The sequence below is a fragment of the Ictalurus furcatus genome, chromosome 11, assembly GCF_023375685.1.
Source record: "Ictalurus furcatus strain D&B chromosome 11, Billie_1.0, whole genome shotgun sequence".
Classification (NCBI taxonomy): Eukaryota; Metazoa; Chordata; class Actinopteri; order Siluriformes; family Ictaluridae; genus Ictalurus; species Ictalurus furcatus.
In genome coordinates this window covers 7814973-7835249 of record NC_071265.1, presented here as the reverse complement: position 1 = coordinate 7835249, position 20277 = coordinate 7814973, and the positions used below count along the sequence as shown (strand labels likewise).

General features: G+C 41.2%; 1 protein-coding gene across 6 annotated transcripts in view; it reads left to right on the top strand.

Annotated features, from left to right (window-relative positions):
* The window catches only part of mast2 (microtubule associated serine/threonine kinase 2), a 151399-nt gene that overhangs the window by 107582 nt on the left and 23540 nt on the right, over window positions 1-20277 (top strand). For 4 of the 6 annotated variants that reach the window (XM_053636472.1, XM_053636477.1, XM_053636476.1 and 1 more), the window contains 5 exons: window positions 8754-8845; window positions 15740-15815; window positions 16346-16366; window positions 17856-17934; window positions 20046-20200. In XM_053636472.1, the coding sequence (XP_053492447.1) occupies window positions 8754-8845; window positions 15740-15815; window positions 16346-16366; window positions 17856-17934; window positions 20046-20200 (423 nt within the window). The remainder of the gene's footprint in view (window positions 1-8753; window positions 8846-15739; window positions 15816-16345; window positions 16367-17855; window positions 17935-20045; window positions 20201-20277) is intronic. The other 2 variants (XM_053636473.1, XM_053636474.1) reach the window with 2 other exon arrangements.

Below are 20277 nucleotides of genomic sequence, written 5' to 3'. Positions count from 1 at the left end.
ATTTCCCTTTAATAGCCAGACCAAAGCCACCTGAAGCTCGCTCTCTCTCTCTCTCTGTCTCCCTCTCTCTCTCCCTCTCTCTCTCTCTCTCTCTCTCTCTCTCTCTCTCTCTCTCTCTCTGTCTCTCTCTATCCCCTTACTGTAATACTCATCTACTCATCTCTGACAAGCTGGGCCTTGACTCTTAAATATCTCTTCTTTTTATTTACTTAAGACTTACGTGATAAGCCGAGTGCCTAGACAGGTTTTTACACTAATGTTGATCACTTTTGGTGTAAAGCTCGGATTGGGGGAAAATCAAACGAAATCTAGATGCGCGTGCATGTTTTCGAACATCTAGGACTTGATTTACTAAAGATTTGTCTGTGTAAAAACACGCAGTCTCACTAACACCCACACAAACCCGGTTATACAGAGGACTGCGTTTTTCAAATGCGAATAAGAGCATGTTGATAATGAATATGCCATTTATGGTGGTTCTACTTAAAAGTGTAAAAATCCAGGGCGGAGTCAATGCAAGTAGATTTGGTGCTGTTTACTAAACCTGGAAATAAAGGCGGGAAGTATGTTTCCACAAGAGGAAGACAGAATTATTTCACATTCACCATGTTTTAATAGCTTCATTAGGAGCACATGTGCAAGCCCACGTTCATGCACTTATCTCATCAGCCAATCTAATCAGCCAATCACGTGGCAGCAGTGCAATGCTTAAAATCCTGCAAATACAAGTCAAGAGCTTCAGTTCATTTTCACATCAAAAAGAGGAGCAAGTGTGATCTCTGTGACTTTAACCGTGGTATAGTTGTCACTACCAGAAGGGCTGGTTTGAGTACATCAGAAACTGCTGATCTTCTGGGAATTTCACACACACACACACACACACACAGAATCATGGTGTGAAATACAAAAAAAGGTCCAACTGGTTTGAGTTACCAGGAAGGATATAGTAACTCATATAATCACTTTTTACAAGCGTGCCGAGCAGAAAAGCATCTCAGCATGCTCAAAACATCAATCCTTGAGGTGAATGGGCTACAACAGCAGAAGACCTCACTGGGTTCCTCTCCTGTCAGCCCAAAGCAGGAATCTGAGGCCATCATGGGCACACACTCACCCAAACTGGACTGTTGAAGACTAGAAAAAATATCACCTGGACTTTTTCCAGGTATATATCCATTACAAAGTTTCCTATTAGATATCCACCGCACATCCGCACCTCCACTGCCATTTACTCGCCATTCATTGGGTTCAGTTTGACTTTTCTCTGAATCATTTAGACATCTGAACTCACTGTGACAATCAAGAACGAACAGCACATGCCGAAGCCTGATTTACATAATCTACTTTGCATGTGACGTAATGTACGCAATTATTGTTTTTAAATGGCCAGCAACGCAGCATTTTTTTTTTCCGGATGCAGTTTATCCCACTGTGCATGCAAAGCAGCGCACGTCATTCAGGATCTCTGTGAACAAGGGAGGGCCCTACCATCACTGAAATAGTCCTTGCTGCAGAGTCGAAAAAAGGGGGTGGAGCTAGATCTGATCCAGCTCCTCCTGTAAGCCTCTTATAAACAACACAACGCAAACCAACACATTTAACCAAGACTCTTACCCAGCCTGAAACACACTCCACCCCATGGCAGTTGTATCTCGACTCTGCTCAACAGGTAGGAGGAGCCGGATCAGATATGACTCCTCCCCATCATGCTGTAATTTGGAAAAAAGTTTGTTTAGTGGGAAAACTCTACATTCATTCATTCATCCATCCATTCATTCATGATCTGTTCTTTTGTTCTTCTGCTACCTGACCAGGGCTCATGGCTTTCATTTGTGTGTTTGTAGAGATTGTATTTATTTTAAGACAAGGATTCCCACTTTTTGGGCAAATAACCCAAAATGGACATTATTTTCTGTGACTCCAAGCCTACAGCGTTTATTCTAGATGATTGTAACAGTATCATAAGTGACAACTATAAACCAGCTATAAAGCGGGAAATTTGAGCTTGTAATTATTGACAGATGTTTGAAGGTGTGTTTGATAGGGCGTGTCTGGTTTCCCAATCACGCCCAGCTTCACGGTGATCGGAGGCTGCAAAGAGATCCGTCATTTTCAGCTCACGCAAAGAAATCTGTGTGCTCCGTTTTTTTTTGTTGTTTGTTTTTTTTTTTTTTTTTTTTTTTTGCAGTGTACCAAAACTCCCTCCCACACGCCTCATTATTTACAGTCACGCTTGTAAATCCATATCCAGTAACGGTTTTGATGTGTTTTCATGAATTTAATCGTTGCACTGTGTCCGAGTCTGTGAGAAACGTGGCGGTGTCTATTGCTGAACTCATGCGCAGTGTGTCAGGACAGTGAAAAACACTGTAACAGCACACACACTCTTTATTTACATGTGGCTTGTTTGACTCCCAGTGACATTTCAGAGTAGAAACACACAACGGCAGCCTTCATAGTTAGTGATATTTGTCAAATAAATAAATAAATGGGGGGGTTCTTTCATGACCCCGTTTGTAAATCAAGTGACCCCTAGTTAGGGAACTCATGTTTTAGGCCAATATGTGGATTGTGACGCGCGTTAAACAGACGAGAATGTTTACACAAATCATATTCTGTGAGAAAAAGGAAATGGTTCTCCTTTTGTTTCTATTTGACTATTTTCCCATTTCACCCACTAATCTCTCTGATCCTCTAAGCACATGCAGGTCTCTGCATTATTAATGAGCTTTGTGGGGTGTGTGTGTGTGTGTGTGTTGTGAACAGAGCACCTGTCTCACACACTCGGTATGATCAGTGAGCCTTGACCGTATACACACTCCACACTCCAGGTTTTTTTGCCTGATGACACCATTTTGTGGTGTATTGGAGACTCGGATGTGTCGTTCCTGTGGGCTGAAACACTGACGTGAAATATTCAGTGATGTTTATGATCAATTACTGTGTTTAAGTGTTTAACCTTTTACACACTCACAGGGTTCAGTGTGTAACAGGCGTGTAACAGGCGTGTAACAGGCGTGTAATAGGTCTAGGGTTCTAAAGAGGCTTTAGTTAGAGAACAGAGTAAATATCAGGTGTAGCGTTGTACATGAAACATTTAAAGGTTCTGCAGTAAAGAAGAACTTTGATGGAGCAAGATTTCCAGTGTCGTTATCTTCACATTCCACAGACTGCTGCAGGACGAGTCACACTCAGGATTCTTCTTTCTTCCATCTTTCTCCTTTCCTTCCTTCTTACTTTCTGTCATTTCTTCCATCCTTTCTATCTTTTTTGTCTTCCTCTTTCCCCCCATCTTTTCTTCCTTCCTTTCTTCTGTCCATTCTTTCTTCCTTTTCATTATCATTTCTTCCTTTGTTCACCATTCTTTCTTTCTTTCTTCCATCCTTTCTTTTTCTTTCTTTTCTCCAACCTTTCTTTCTTTCCCCATCCTTTCTTTCCTTCTTTCATCCATCCTTTCTTTCCTTCCTTCCTTCTTTCCTTTCTTTCTTTCCTCCATCATTTCTTTCTTTCATCCATCCATTCTTTCTTTCTTTCCCCATCCTTTCTTTCCTTCCTTCTTTCTTTCCTTTCTTTCTTTCCTCCATCATTTCTTTCTTTCATCCATCCATTCTTTCTTTCTTTCCCCATCCTTTCTTTCCTTCTTTCATCCATCCTTTCTTTCCTTCCTTCCTTCCTTCTTTCCTTTCTTTCCTTCCTTCCTTCCTTCTTTCCTTTCTTTCCTTCCTTCCTTCCTTCTTTCCTTTCTTTCCTTCCTTCCTTCCTTCTTTCCTTTCTTTCTTTCCTCCATCATTTCTTTCTTTCATCCATCCATTCTTTCTTTCATCCATCCATTCTTTTTCTTTCCCCATCCTTTCTTTCTTTCCTCCATCATTTCTTTTTCATCCATCATTTATTTTCCTTTCCCCATCCATCCTTTCTCTTTCTTTCTTTCTTTCCTCCATCATTTCTTTCTCTTTCCCCATCCTTTCTTTTTCCTTCTTTCTTTCAATCTTTCTTTCTTTCTTTCGTCTATCCTTTCTTTCCTTCTTTCCTTCCTTCTTTCTTTCAATCTTTCCTTTCTTTCTTCCTTTCTTTCTTTTATCCATCCATTCTTTCTTCTTTCCTTCCTTCCTCCCTCCCTCCCTCCTTCCCTTCCTGTAGTCTTGATGTTTTGATGCAGCACTTTAGCTCCTGTCTTCCACTAATAATGCCCTGTATCTGGTGGCTTGCTTCTTTTCTTTTCTTTTCATTACTGAAGGGAATGATACGTGTTTATAAGTGAAAGATTTCCAGAATCACTTGGGATGTGCTTCTGATGTACTCCTCCTCCTTCTCTCTCTTTTTCAGCATGCAGTCTTCCCTCATTGACCACAGCCACTTATCCTGTGGGAAGCTTTATGTGTAGCTTACAGCCTCAGTCGATCTTTGCCTGCACATGAATTGTCCTGCTGTGAGGTGTGTTTCTGATCATCTGATTACCCTTCTGTCCTCCCGCCGTCTGTCCAAAAGGAAATTGCTGGCGTTTCGAATGGAAAACTCGGCTGAAAAAAAGATGCTTTGTGGTGCCTGGTGTTGGTAAAATGGCACACAGAGATATAGTGTACTCACTCTCACGGCACGACAGCTACAACGGCTTCAGCACACGCTGTATACTAACCTTAATCAGGCTTATCGTCACTCGTCTTTTATGACTTGTATTTTTGAAATATCTGCAGCTGTCGCTTTAAGTCACAGACACCGTGGCATGTTTTGTTCAGAAGACGGAGTAGGAAGAAAGCAGCCGAGTGAATCTCGAGAAGCCCAGCCAGCAGGTGTTTCTGCATAATTGCAGTGTTCGGTGTTAATGAGCCCGTCTCATCTGTTAGCCACAATTATGCTGTTCAGCTCTGTGACATTTGGTGCGCATAGGCCTCAGGCCACGCATTATTCTGTTTGCTCAAAATATGAAGAGTGTAATCATGGATCTGATGACAAACATAAATGACAATTAAGTGACTTTTCCAATCTGCTGGAACACACTGTCAGGACTTAGGGGGGTGTGTGTGTCCGTCCAGCTCTGTGTCTGACCATCTGCTAGTATGCAATACTATATGCTTTATACAGAGTTAATGGTTTCCTCTCTTTATACATGACAGCTGTGAACATATGGCTTTAAAATGTCCTCGTTGTGTAACAGGGAGCTCGCATCTCACATCTTTGAGTTCGTACATGTTGTCTCGACCTCGGATATCTAGACACACAGCTGCTCGGATATTCAATTCCACTTTGAACTGCTGAGTGTATTTAGGAAGCTCAGAATGAAGAACCGTTAAGCATGTTCAATTGTGCAGGCAGAATTCTGCTCTCAGAAGACCGAGAAAAGCAGCTATGCCCCCGATAGATGGATGGATGGATGGGTGGGTGGGGTGGTTGGTTGGTTGGTTGGTTGGTTGGTTTCAACTTACGGACTGAAGACCGGACATTCTCCTTTAGGATTTTCTGGTAGAAAGCAGAATTCATGTTTCCCTCAATCATTGCAAGTTGCCCAGACCCTGAAGCAGCAAAGCATCCCCACACCATCACATTTCCACCACTATGCTTGACTGTGGGTATGATGTTCTTTTTGTGGAATTCAGTTTTTGGTTTACGCCAGATGTAACGGGACCCCTGTCTTCCAAACAGTTCCACTTTCTACTCATCAATCCACAGAACATTCTCCCAAAACGTTTGAGGATCATCAAGGTGTGTTTCGGCAAAATTCAGATGAGCCTTAATGTTCTTCTGGGTTGCAGTGGTTTTCACCTCACCACTCTTCCATGGATGCCATTTTTCCCCAGTGTCTTTCTGATAGTGGAGTCATGAACACTGACTTTTATTGATACAAGAGAGGCCTGTAGGTCCTTTGATGTTGTCCTTGGCTCTTTTGTCACTTCCTGGATGATTAGTTGCTGTGCTCTTGGAGGAATTTTAGAAAGTCGGCCGCTTCTGGGAAGGTTCACTACTGTGCCGAGTTTTTTCCATTTGGAGATAATGACTCTCGCTGCAGTTCTTTGGAGTCCCAGAGCCTTTGAAATAGCTTTGTAACCATTCCCAGACTGATGTATTTCAATCACCTTCTTCCTCATCATTTCTGGAATTTCTTTCAACTTTTGCATAGCGTGTTACTGGATAAGATCTTTTAAACCAACTTCATGCTGTTGAAAAAGTTTGATTTAAGTGATTCTGATCAGAATAAAGTGCTTAATGAAGATTTCTGAAGGTTTTGTAATGCTGCGAATGAGAAATTGGCCTTAGCATGTTTAAATATATAAGTTTAAACATGCATAATTATATACTTGTAGAAGATCGCACAAACCGTTATAAACTGTTATCTTAAAAGGAAAAGTATCTTTTGGTTCATTAATTATAACCAGTTTAAATAAACAACAATCAGAATGAACCCGAAACTCCATTAAGGGGGGGTGGGGTGGGGGGAACGGAAATAGTCAGCCTTAATTCAGCCTTTCTTGGCATTTGGATGCTAGGAAACGTTTTCTGTGCTGAATTACTGTAATTAAACCCTAACTTTCATTTTTATACCCATGACCTCACCACAGCTGCATGCGTTATTACTATGCTAATGCACCACGGCTTTCTGCTCCAGTTTTGTTCCTTTTAATTTCGATGACACCGTGTCGTTTCAGTGGGATCGGCCCCGTCTGTACTCCACATACTGGTCTTGAATGTCATTAGCTTTGTGAAGCGGTTAATACAAGCCTCTGGCAGTGCTCCCTCCTGCTGTGTTTGTTAAAAAGGTGCTCACTGGGTGTGAATACACAACATAGTTGTGCCATGTGTGTAAAATACACATTTAACTTGTTTACTAATCTCACTTGAAATCCCTGTAGAACCCTGAATGATAGGGTTAATCCTAAATCCTAAATAATGATAGGGAGGTAACATCTCTAATATCCTAACAGCGTTCCTACACATCCTTAAACACACAGGTCGGTTGACTCGTCTATTGTGGTCACCTGGAATATTTATCAGATGGCCTGGAAATATAGATAATAAAGATATTATTTACAAAATTATCTGGAGTCCATCAAATTCAGTTTACCTGATTTTATTTATTTATTTATTTATTTTACCAGGAGTATCCTAGATCCTAGAGCAATGGAATTATGTTGTAAAGTAGTTCTTATGTGAGGAATAAAACACCACAGGTTAAAGAAAACAAATCCATTACAGGGTGACGTGATCACAGTGAGAACGCGAACTTACCTTAAGAAGCTCTTTTGTTGCTTTCGCGGTATGTTTTGGGTCATTATCCATCTGAACAGTGAAGCACTGTCCTATCAATTTTGCAGCATTTGACTGAATCGGAGTAGAAAGTATAGCTCTGTAGTCTTCAGAGTTCATTCTGCTACTTCTATTAGCAGTCACATCAATAATCTCCAGTGACCCAGTTCCACTCATAGCCGTACATGCCCATGCCATAACACTTCCTCCACATGTTTGACAGATGATGTGGTATGCTTTGGATCATGACCGCTTCCTTTCCTTCTCCATATTCTTCTCTTCCCATCATTCTGGTACAAGTTCACCTTGCATCAGAACTGGTCAGGCTTTTATTTATTTATTTATTTATTTAAAATGAGTGTGTGTGTGTGCATGTGTGAGGCGGGAAAGAAGCCATTGTTGTTAACCATGCACCGTTCTGCTCTGCCTGCTCCTCTTTAAGAAAGTGTTGTGCAGTCAGGACTCCAGCATGTGCTCAGTGGAGTGTGAGGTGGTGTTAGAGCAGCTGGAGGCAGATCTCCAGTGAAACTGGTGTGAAGCTTTTTTTTCATCTGTCAGCTCTGATGAGGCTTTTAACATTTAAAGTGGAGAGAGAGAGAGAGAAACCGGACTATTGGTGCTTTTCATCCTGCTAAAATGGGACACTCACAGGGATTTAATGGCGCTTTTCCACCTCACTGTACGACTCGACTCTGCTTGCTTTTCGGGGGTTTTCCACCGTGGATGGTACCTGGTACTTTTTTTTGTACCACCACGGTCGAGGTTACGAGCGAGCTGAGCCGATACTAAATGTGAGCCAGGCGCTGAGGGAGTAGGGAATTCTCCTTAGCGAGTGGTTCTGTATTGTGCCTGCATAAATGCGTCATTTAATACATACTTTGCGTACGGTAATATTTTATTAATTAAAAATGATGTATCATTTCTCTCATTACAGATAAAATTACAACAAAGGTTTCTGTCTTAGATTTTTACATCTCGCTCGTTACCGATTTCCAAACAGGTGTTTATCGAAGTAACTCCTGTCTCGACTAAATCTAACTTAGTCATATCGAGCACTACGTAGGTTCTAGAGCGCCGTTATTTTACATACATTTTTAGGAAAGGCGTTTGGAACACAGCCTGACCGGGTATTTGTACAGGGCTTCGATAATACAACATTATTCCTGTGTGAAGGCGAGTGGAAGATGAGGTGCTGAGGCGGCACTAAACCGCAGTGGAAAAGCAAGCTCAGAAAAGTAAAGCGAACCGAGTCGAGTGGGGAAACTGCCTTAAGAGTGACTAACTGCATGGACGTCTCTAATATTGGAACTTTCTTGTGGTTTTAGGAGCGGTCACTTGTTAGATCAGATGTTGCATGTGTCTGTCTTTCTTCAACCCACACTTCAGTTCATTTGGTGTTACGTGAGCTCAGTTCAGTGTGGCTTTCCTAGATACGTGTATGTACGTATATGCAGTGTGTGTTTGCGTATAATGTCACGTAACGTGTGTTTTTCTTCTTGTTTTTTAAAATTCAGTTGTCGGACGAGCAACAGGAAGAGCCTGATCGTGACCTCCAGCACCTCTCCCACTCTGCCCAGACCTCACTCTCCACTGCACGGACATCCTGGTAAAGAAATAATCCTCAGATAACCTGTTCATTTTATATTCCACAAAGTAGTACCTTAAGCACGGTCAGAGTACCGTACATGTGGTACTGCGGTACACGTACATGTTCTACAGGCTGTTCTCTGGCTGCGATGTGTACTCTGGAACTTTATTCTGTTTTCATAACAGGTATAACAGAAATAAGATCAACAAAAGGAACGATTTTGTCAGATTTAAAGTATTCTTACATTTTAGCAGCTGGAAAATCCTGCCATATCGTCACCCTCTTGCTCTTCTTTTTTTAAAAAGCACATAGTGATTCACGTTCGCAGTACATCAGGCGATCTTTAAGCCGATCTTCTCTGCTTTTGCTACGTAATAGTTTCTGATACACATCTGGGTCAATCAGGATCGTTCCTTAATTTTAGCCTTAAAATACAGAATGTCCCAGAAGTTAAACTATGATGTAAAATGTTCATCGACGACCCTTTTACAACAGAATTTCTAGACTGACGGTATTTTTAGTCCGTGACCTTGTGAACCAGTATCGGGATGTATTTACTGATGGAGACTTCAAAGCACTTCTGTAGGTCTGGATAAGGGCGTCTGCCAAATGCCGCAAGTGTAAATGTAAAAAAAAATGACGCATTTATTCAGAGCCTTTTCCCTACAGTCAGAGTCCAAAGCATTTAGGGAAACGGTTTGAATGTTTCTACTTTAATGGAAGAAGTATTACAGACACAATCAGCACAATCATATAGACCAGTTCAAAGATTCTTCAGGCGACCCGATTCTGAGTGAATCAACAGTATATTTATATGTACACGCGCAAAACACACGTGCTCATGCTTTAAGTGTACGTCTCACGTGTGTGATGATTGTGTATTTATGCATCTTGTGTATAGCTGAAACACTCGAGCCACTCCAGCAGTGACGGATGAATCTGCTGTCACTGTGTGACGCCTGCTCAATACGCTGCAGGACAATAGAGTGATGAGGCTGTGCATATGTTTCAAATGCTGATTTTTGTGGTGTGTGTGTGTGTGTGTGTGTGTGTGTGTGTGTGTGTGTATGTACGCTGTTCACATGGTGAGTACATATTCATCCTCATGGCTGAGCACTAACAGATTATAACAGGATTCGTACAGATGTTTGAGAGTGCTTGGTTTTTAGGATGAACATTTTGCTATTGAAACGTGCTTGCTTGTAAATAAATAATTTAAAAAGTCCTTCATTTTTCATTCCGAGTAAATGCAGTTAGATTTTTGTATAAAACTAAGCATTTTGTCATTTTTGTTAACGTTGTTTGTGGAGGAACATAAAGATGCTCGCCGTATTGTCGGGAAGATCGTATATTTGAATCCCGGTGATGTCACAGCTGTCCGTGGCCAGGAGTCCAAGAGAGTAAAATTGGCCATGCTCTCTGGGTGGGCGGGGCATGCTTTTTCTCATCTGTCAATCACAGTGACACTAGCTGATTGTGGGCATCCGTAAGCTCAGGTATGAGGAAGAGGGCAGATGGCGCTTTCCTCAGCAATTCCAGAGGGGTGTGGTTGGCTGGCTTCACGTGACTCAGAAGCAGCAGCTTCACCCTCCCTGTATGATAGGACAGATCTAGCTGGAGATTAGATTAAGCGTTGGCCAATACCAGAATGATGGGACGGTGGGTGAGGGGTGGGACGGTGGGTGGGGGGGAATTCTTTGAGAGCATCTGTTGAAAACACACCACTTGCTTTTAGTGATGTTTCAAAAATGTCCCTCTGATGGTCATTCAAAACAGTTCGCCAGAGTTCCTCTGCAAACACATGAGAGATCATCTTGAGGCTGTCTGTAAGTTCAATTTAAATAAAAAAAATTAAAAAGGCTCCAGTCTGTTGTTACAACCAAGATCCAACACGCAGAGAGCCGTCTTCACGATTCTACGAGAAAGAAGACGACCGTGTGTTGACTTTGTTAACGTACGTCACTTGGCCCACGCTCTGGAGAACTGAGATTACGAACTGACGGTCAATTTCATGTTAGTTAACGTTCTGTCTAGTCCTGCACTCAAATAAAAATCGTGATCTGAACTGGTGTCTCGGTGCAATTCAATTCAAGAACAGCATCGAGTCTCAGGTAATCACTGAGTAATACAACAGAGCCAATATTTTCATCTTTATTCACTTTGATCAATGGCCATAGATGTGCACCATTTCATTTCCACACACACACACCTGAAGTACAGCAACTCAGCGAATCTGTGGAAGCCAAAACAGAGAAACAATGTTGCAAAGCCATGAGTGAATTTTAAAACAGAACGAATGTGTAGTGAATATTAAAAATCCCCAGTTGATGAACGAATGAAGACTGAATAAATGTGTGAAATGAATGAAGATGAGTCAGTCATGACTGAATGCGCAGTCTCTCTCTCTCTCTCTCTCTCTCTCTCTCTAAACTCACCAGTGCGTCATTGCACGTTTATCCGTTTATAAAGACGGGTTTTCACCCACCGCTGATGATGAGCTGAAGAACATCGCAGTGACTAATTATTTATCCAAACTGACTTATTATTCATCGCTGCTGTCCTTTTAACTTTGCAAGGACATTCTGCACTCTTAGAAAACTAATGTGAATAAAGTTTTATACTAAATAGCACAATTCTGCATAAAAAGCAGGATTTTACTGTACAAATGTGCAGTGTATTTACTACATGTGCATTGTGTTCCTTAACAATCACCAGTGAGAACTGTGATCTCAATATTATTATTATTATTATTATTATCTTATTCATCCACTTTGAAATGTAGCTGCTATTTAAAACACCTCCGCCTCCGGCCCCCCCCCCCACACCTTTTTATTTGAGAGTTTACCCTAAATTATAACTAAATAAAGAAATAATAAATCTGGCAGCAGAAAGTTATTCACGTGAGGTTGCTATCTCCGCCGAACTGCCAACTAGGCGTAAAAAATAATTTAGTCACTTGTAATTAAACAGTTCAAAACTTGAGGTGTAATTTATTATGGTGTCATGAAAGCTTACAGTCTCTTCTCTGTAGTGACAAAAAAGTATTTCGTTTACGATTTCTGTGAAAAGGTGAAGATTCGGGTTATAACGCTTAATTGTTGATCTGTTCTTAGACCGGAGCGGTGTTTTGTACGCTCTCTCTCTCTCACACTCTCTCTCTCTCTCTCTCTCTCTCTCGCTCTCTCTCTCGCTCTCTCTTGCTCTCTCTCTCTCACACACACACACACACACACACACACACACACACACACACACGAACACCATTGTGTTCCAATTAACACACACAGCAGTGAGAGGAGAAAAGGCCAGGCGAGGAAGTACAATCTGAAAGGTGAGTATATAGACAGCGGCACAGAAAACCAGAAAGGAAGGATGACATGTTTTGTTTTAGTTAAATAAGCTTTATGGAGATAACTTGTGAAATACAGGAACACCGTGAGTTGGAAAACGGTAAATTAAAATGGCGAGAGAAAGTATTAATTAGGGAGCAGGAAACAGGTGCAGCCGTGAAGCAAATCGAATGAATTTGGCTGCACAGAGCTGAAGCGTGTCCTTATGTAGTTGTCAAAACAGGCAGCGTTTCTGCAGGGAGTGTGAAAACCACACAGAGGATGGGTATTTATACTGGTAGACGTGAGGTAGAATTTAAACAGTCTCTTCCATGTTCTACCCACGTGTTAGTGTAGAGTGCTGTAGCCTCCAATCTGTCACGAGCAGGCAGCAGGCTGATTCGTCCCTCAGCGTGTTTCCTCAACAGGTTCCTCATCACAAAACTGCACAGCTTACTGAGCACTACAGATCAACACGTGTGTAAGCCTGTCACCATAACTACTTTAGTTGGACGATATATTGTCCCAGAAATAATCACGATTAAACAAAATTATTGTCAGTTTAAGACTTTTATGCCTCTGATATAATGATAATGTAACAGCATAACAATGAATAAAAATAAGTACACTCTCTCAAAGAGCGATGAGCTTTTAATTATTTGGAATTTAATTAAGACATTGTAAAATTATTTATTTAATATCCTAAATCAATAAAATAAAATCACACAACCAAAAGAATTAATGAAATGGACTGTAATACAATATTGTGGATTTTTTACGCTGTACAGAAAGAGTGTACTCACAGCGTGACTTACCGTTCTACCTAGCGTCTTACTTAACTTCATGTTCACCTGTGTATTCACGTCATTTTGTGGTGCAGAAGCGAGTTGTGATACTGTGTTTATGTTGTGTGTAAATGTCTGATTAATCTCATACGTGTATAGGAAGTGTTCGGGTGAGTTAATTAACCCGCTAGTAAAGCGCTTCAGTTTACCGCCGTTCGTTCACTCTTCAGCTTCAGCTCACGCAGCTTAAGCGGCTCGATCCCCGACTTTACTGACTACGACTGGATTATTTCAAACACTAGAACTTTCCTTTCTACATTTACAGCGCATCTACATCTACAGTGCGTTGTTAATCTCTTGCATGCTATTTAAAAAAAAAAAAATTAAATCGGTGCTAGTGCTTGGTACAAATCATAAATTCGAATGCACACAGTGTGCATTTTATCTTAAATTGGCGGAATATTCGAAGCCTGAATGTTAATTTGACCGCACTGGAGCAGACGAGACAACAGAAGCAGAACGGCTAAAATGTTTGCGTCATTCGTTCTTATGTAAAGAAACACAAACGTAAACACTATATCGATCTCGAGGTCAGCAGAAACGATGGAGGTCATGTCCATGTATCGTACGATAAGTCCATAATGTCATTATCGTGACAGCCCTGCATTTGTATACCCCCATCTTTTTTTTGCTTTTGTATACAGTTAACTCCAGAATTATTGGCATCCTTCTAATAATAAAAGATCTAAACAGCTAAACAAAAAAAATATCCTGTTGCCCGCCTGATCAGAACTGTATGGGCATGTCGGATCATATATTGATTGACAGAGCCAATACAATCTTGCATTGGCTTTACATTATAATTTAAGTATTATAAAAATGTGTTAATTAAATTCATGAAAATGTAACTTGCCTTCATTTGTACAGTACATGGGGTAGATTATGATTTATCTCAATCGTTGTGCACGTTGATCATTCTCATTCCTTTAACAGTTTAAAAAAAGAAAGTGAGGTAGGACAATTCTTTATGCCCGTACATAAAATTCGACATTAAAACGTGTAACTCGCACTCAGGTAAAGAACTCATGCTGAGAATTCGAGTGAGCAGGGATGAAGTTTTAGTCGAATTTAGAAGTATTTATTTATTTTATTAACGAATTTTAGTTCCTTCCAACTCGAGCCTTCTAGAAAAAAAACAAAGCAAATGAAATTCAGAAACCTTAGTAAGAAGTAAAGTAGTAGTAAGAAGCTCATTATGCAAATAGGTTGACATGGACTTGGTCAAATTTATTTTATTTTTTTTAAAAACAATTTATCATGTGCTTTAATTGTAAATGTTATTTTGTTGAAAGGACTTTGGGTTTTCCAGTTGCGATAGATGTCACAGGGATTTTACATGACGTAGAGTTTCTGGAGACAGGTCATTTTAGATATTGTTTAGCGGTGCCAGTACTTTCGTTCAGAGGAATGATGAGTTGAAGAAGAAAGGCGAGTAGGTCTGAAGCTGTATCAGTGGGAAACGCTAAATCAGAACTATTTTATACAGTCATTTAAGGGTGCCAATAATTCAGGAGTGTGCTGTGGCTCATCATGAAAGTAACGATCCTCGTCCAAACACGTTAGTCTTAATCCTGGACTCGTCTTCATTGACCTTGATGTTGAATAGAGACAGAAATATCGTGCGCAGTGAAGAACGAGGGTGTCCCATTATCACCCAGTGTGGAATACGCTCCTTTAGTCTAAGACCGCAGAAGAAACGGCGCTGAGCTCGGGAATCCGATGCCTGGACGGTTTTATAGAGTAGTGCATTTTTTTTTTTATGCTTGAGAAATCTGTTGTCGCACACGATTGATCATCCAGGTTCCTTTCTAGCAGCTTGTACGCTTATGTCTCTCGATCTTACGGTTTGTTCTACATTTTGGGGAGGAAATAAGTCCGCTCTGATACCCATGCCGTGGAGCACGAGTTATCTCCTGCCTTTTCTAATAGTCCCTGTGTGAAACGGTTCATTTTTAAGGATGCACGTTCTGTGCATGCCCAGCTGTTCCTGACAAAGAAATACGCTCTCATTAATATTAAAGATTCCAGCCTTGGCCGGTTGGTAAATGCATAATTAATGCAGGGGGGTGTGACCTCAGTGTCGGGTATTGGAGCACACACGGCCCGGGTTGACCAGGTTGATTAATGATGCCCGAGTATTAAGGCTTTTCCACAGGCTGAAGTCTGGCTTTGGGTTTTTCTTTTACGAATCCGACGATAAAAACCGGGCATGGGTTTTAGAAGGCTGGAGATTTATAGACAATATAGTTCGTCTTTGAAGAGTGTTCTCCGAAGCTTTTTTGCCTGAGAGCGTACAGCAAATCGATCGCGAGAGATGTTTTCTTCTACAAATGATGAAAAAAGCTTTATTTTTTTTCTCTCTCTCTCCCCATGTGAGGCCTTCATCAATAGAGAGATTAGTTGTCCCTTCCACTTTACCTTGTAATTTATTTTTAAATGGATGTTCAGTCAGGAACTGAAAACACACATGCACACAAAATGATGGCTGGGGTATTTGCTCAAAAACTTTGTAGTTTTAAAAGGTAAACTTGGTAAACATGTAGAGTGATGGAGAGGTTGTATATCTGGTAAATGAGCAAAGTAAGAAAGGAGGTGAACATAATAAAGGGATCAGGCCTGCTGTGAAGTAGGAGGGGAAACTTTTTGAATTGATTTGTGAACCTGATTGAATGAAAGTTCTTCACGTTCGTTGAAGGTAGTTCTTTGAAATAGTAATTGTTTCTGTCTGTCGTTTGTAGGGAGCAGCCCATTGGACAGCCCACGCAATTTCTCCCCCAACACTGCAGCCCACTTCTCCTTCGTGCCCGCCCGCAGGTGAGTGCCACACTCAGCTCACGATATCTCTGCACACCATCACCTTGCAGAGAAATGACACTCCTTCACCTCGTGCCGTTCGACGTTAACCGGCGGTCTTTGTGTCTCGTCTGCCGCTCGTTAATCAGCCTCTTGTAATTATTTAGTAACATTTCTCATCTCTCTGTGTAGCTTTGAAGAATGACGAGGCGCGAGTTAATGAGTGAATCTGTTCTAAGCTGCAGACGAGATGATAACGAATTAACACTTGGAAAGAGGGCAAGACAGAAAGGGTGATCTCATGGAGAGGAAAAGGAATCGTTTAAAAACAGCGACAGTTAAAATGCAAAACCGCGTTCTGCAGCAAGGCAGTAGATCAACAGTGCCATCTAAAGGATAGTGGTGGTACTGACTTGGAAGTTGAAATGAGTTTCAATGTGGAATAATTGGTGTGCGTGTGTGTTGTTGTGTAAAAAAATTATAAAGCATTACTTTTATACGTGCGCACACAAGCACACACTCGTGTTAATCCTGTCCTCTTTCCCACACAGTCACGGGCACAGGGCTGACAGGTACTGTTTCCTATCACTCTGTGTGTCTGTTTCCATCATCACCGTCAGCGCTCAACATGCCATTGCACTTCATTTCATTAAGCCAGGAAGTCAGACCATCTGAATTACACTCCTGATCGAGCTGCATTGTTTTTACTTCGGGACGCACTATAACTATTGATCAAATCTGTGATTGGCTGCCCAAATGTAGTAGTAGTAATAATAATTCCAGTGTGAATTGCTGTCAGGATTCATTGGCTTTACATTTACATTTAGTAGAAATGAGGAAATACAAGCTTTATGTTAATATATTAGCTCACTAGTTTGATCACACTTCCATGCACCATATTCCTACTGCAAATCAACTGGTGCACTGCTGGTCCAGTATAACCATTATCACTGCTCTTATGTGGTTTTTATTCCCCTTTTAGAGCGAAAGACTTAAGAAACAGATAACATGGTTTTTTGATGCTGTGTGCACACTGTTTGCACACAGATGCTCAGGTTTTTTTTTTTTTTTTTTTTTTTAAACAGAACAAGTTTGGACAAGTTGTAGTTTGTAAATCACAAGCAAATCACAACAACCTATTTTTTATTTTAAAAAATTAATTAAAATATGAATAAAGCAGATTTCATTCATTGTTATAGTGGGGGGTTTGTTTTGTTTTTTGCATATTTAACAAAATTTGGATTTAAAGATTAACATAAATGTGAGTTTCAGTTTATTTTTGTGCATTAGGGGACCAGTAATGTTAAACATACCAGTCAGTAAATATGGCCCTTGCAGAATTGAAGATCACATTATACTGTGATGATCATTTACGTAAATTTTGGCCGTAGTACTTACTACTATACTGACATGTCTTGGTAATTTGAGTAAAGTACACTGATACTTTATTCCATCCGTGTCAAATACCTAAAAAAAAAAAGACAAGTCCGACCCTCCTGTGGGAACGGAAACCCACTGCTTCCCATTGCATTTGGGATTAAAGTAGAATTTTGGCCTAAATGTGTCTCTGATTTTGTATCAAAATGACTTAAATGCATTGTCTGAGTATTCTTTTCATTACGAATCAAGCCCCGTCCATCCATTTCCTGCTTTTCAACAGCTTGTCTGCTTACTGAGGACGTTAGGTCAGCGTGAGATGTCTGACTATCTGCATAACTGTCATTGCGTATGTGCGTGTTTGTGCTTCATTGTGTTCCATGTTAATGTTTCCATCACTCCGTCACGTGTATCCTGTTTGCAGCACGCGTTCTTTTTAAAAAATATATATATATATTTTTTTTTAAATAAAATGCTTTTGCCTTGCTTGCACTAAAATCATGGAACCATAAAACCTAGCCTGTTTGTTTGGTTTTGCTTTAACTGAAGTCTGCTTCAGATTTCTGATGTCTGGTGTCTAGTCAGCTGACTGATTGTTGTTCAGTTCTCAAGGATTGAAATAAGCGTAAATAGTTATTTATATCACGGTCAGTTTATCATCGCCGTTTGATTGTGTTAACGTAGGACGGATGGCCGGCGCTGGTCTCTTGCCTCACTGCCCTCTTCGGGGTACGGGACCAACACTCCCAGCTCAACGGTCTCGGTAAGTACAGCTCGTGTGTGTGTGTGTGTGTGTGTGTGTGAAAGTTTGTCTGCCGCATGCCTGTAAATAGCCCTTAGTCAAAAGCATCAGTGTTGCATTTGATTTGCAGTCCTTTACCTCAAGGTGTATTTCATTGATTGCGGTGTGATAACCTGCAGCTTTGAAACAGCTTTCTTTAGCCTGATGAAGCAGCACTGACTTGTATCGATGAATCTTCTTCAAAGGAGCTCTGATTGCTAGACTGCTCAATTCTCAAACCACATCAGTCCCACTCAGCCGTCTATCTATCCTTGAACTCCCCTAGCCCCCACCCCCCTACCCGAGCTTTACCGGAGAATAGCCCAACATTTAAACACATGACGTCTAAATATTTCACATGTACAAACTAAAACCAATTAAAATATCTCACGCACGAGTCTATTAGATGGAATTTTTCCATCTGGGTTAAATCATTCACCCTCTCGTTGACAGATGATGAGTTTAATGGCTTTGGATGGACCGCGTGCCGTTCCTTTCTCCCCCGTCATTCGCACTCGGTCACTTGTGTATAAAACGGGGTTGTTAGTGCTTTCTGTCAGGTGCACTAAGCTGACCTGTGTCACATCATGAGCAACAGTTCAAAAAGAACCAGTGGCACTTCTTATCTTGGAGGAATTGCATGTCAGTCCTTACTCTCTCAGATTTGATGGATGTTGTGCAATGGGGTAGAACTAGCTCATAGGTGAGGTTTAAAAAATAAAAAATCTCAATCTGCCGTATCGTTTTGCCATCTAGATTGCCTGGACATATGATGGAAAATCCCATCGTTTTCTTTCCGTGTGCTGGCTGCCTAGCTTTAAACCGGATGTATACGCCAAAACACGTTTTAAAAATACACTGGCTTAGGTATGTCAGTTCCACCAGGATTTCACAGACATAAACGCAAACTCGGCTATATTCAGACGAGCTTGCAATTTTTCAAAATTACCAGAGAATTTCCGCAGATTCGGGTCGAGACGCGTCACGTCACGTGACGTCATCACGACGCGCATTCAGCCAAAGCCCCCTTCGATTCACATGCGTCGAGCACGAGTACAGCTAAAAGGTCTCATTTACCAACAAATATCACTGATAAAGACCATGCAAAACAATTTTGTGCGACTGCAATTTTATTAATTCAAGTAGTTTTCCGTTTAAAAAAAAAAAAAAAGGACAGCATGAATATACAGTATTTGATGGAAAACATGCAGAACTGCTACTTATATGTACTTATACTACTTATGGTACTTATATTTACTCACATCTCTACAATACATCCAGAGATCTTCATACTTGTGCAAATTCATGGCATGTTCAAACTGATAAAGCCAGCTCACTGATTAAAATACATTAAAATAAAGAATAATAATTCATTCTGCATCTCTCGTAGTGCGGCGTGGCCTAGAAGCGCTTTCTGAGTATTCCGCGTTCAACTAAGGCTTGTAACTCAATTTTCTGATTTGTGACTTGGAAAAACTAAAGGAAACACCCCCATCGATTTAGAATTCCTGTTCAGGAAGTCGTGACGGTGTCCTCAGCCCTGAGCTCAGCATATACACTGTCAGGATGACTGTCAGCAGTGAATACATGAATTATAGTGTTATTTACAGACGTTATTTGGTTAAATCTAAAACGTTGACTAGATTAGCTGTTTTGAGGAGGTAATTACGTCATGAACTAACAGAACATAATCTGGCTAGCTTGCTCTTAACTAAAAGCGTCCATGAAATCCAGGGTTACGGCTTCCGGGTTAAGTTGAACGTTAACGTGCACTAATCGTAGGGTCGGCGGTTCGATTCCCGGCCCACGTGACTCCACATTCCGAAGTGTCCTTGGGCAAGACACTGAACCCCACATTGCCCCCGATGGCAGACTGGTGCCTTGCATGGCATTTTTGCTACCGTTGGGGTGTGTGTGTGTGTGTGAATGGGTGAATGAGACACAGTGTAAAGCGCTTTGAAAAACCGTTAAGATAAAAAAAAGCGCTATATAAGCCTACGGTCAAATTTCTCAGCCACTCGCTTGACCGTCGCCGCAGCTTGACCGTGCCGTGCCTTCTGCCTTTGTAATCCCTCCCTCTCTGCTTCTCATAGTCATCATGTTCATCCCAGGAGAAGCTGCACCAGCTGCCCTTCCAGCCCACCGCAGACGAGCTGCACTTTCTCACCAAGCACTTCAGCTCCGAGAGCATCACTGACGAAGAGGGCAGGAGATCGCCAGCCATGCGGCCGCGCTCCCGCAGCCTCAGGTACACACACACACACACACTCATTTACCCACTCGAGCACATCTCCATAATACCTTTTTTTTTTCCTGCTCTCAGTC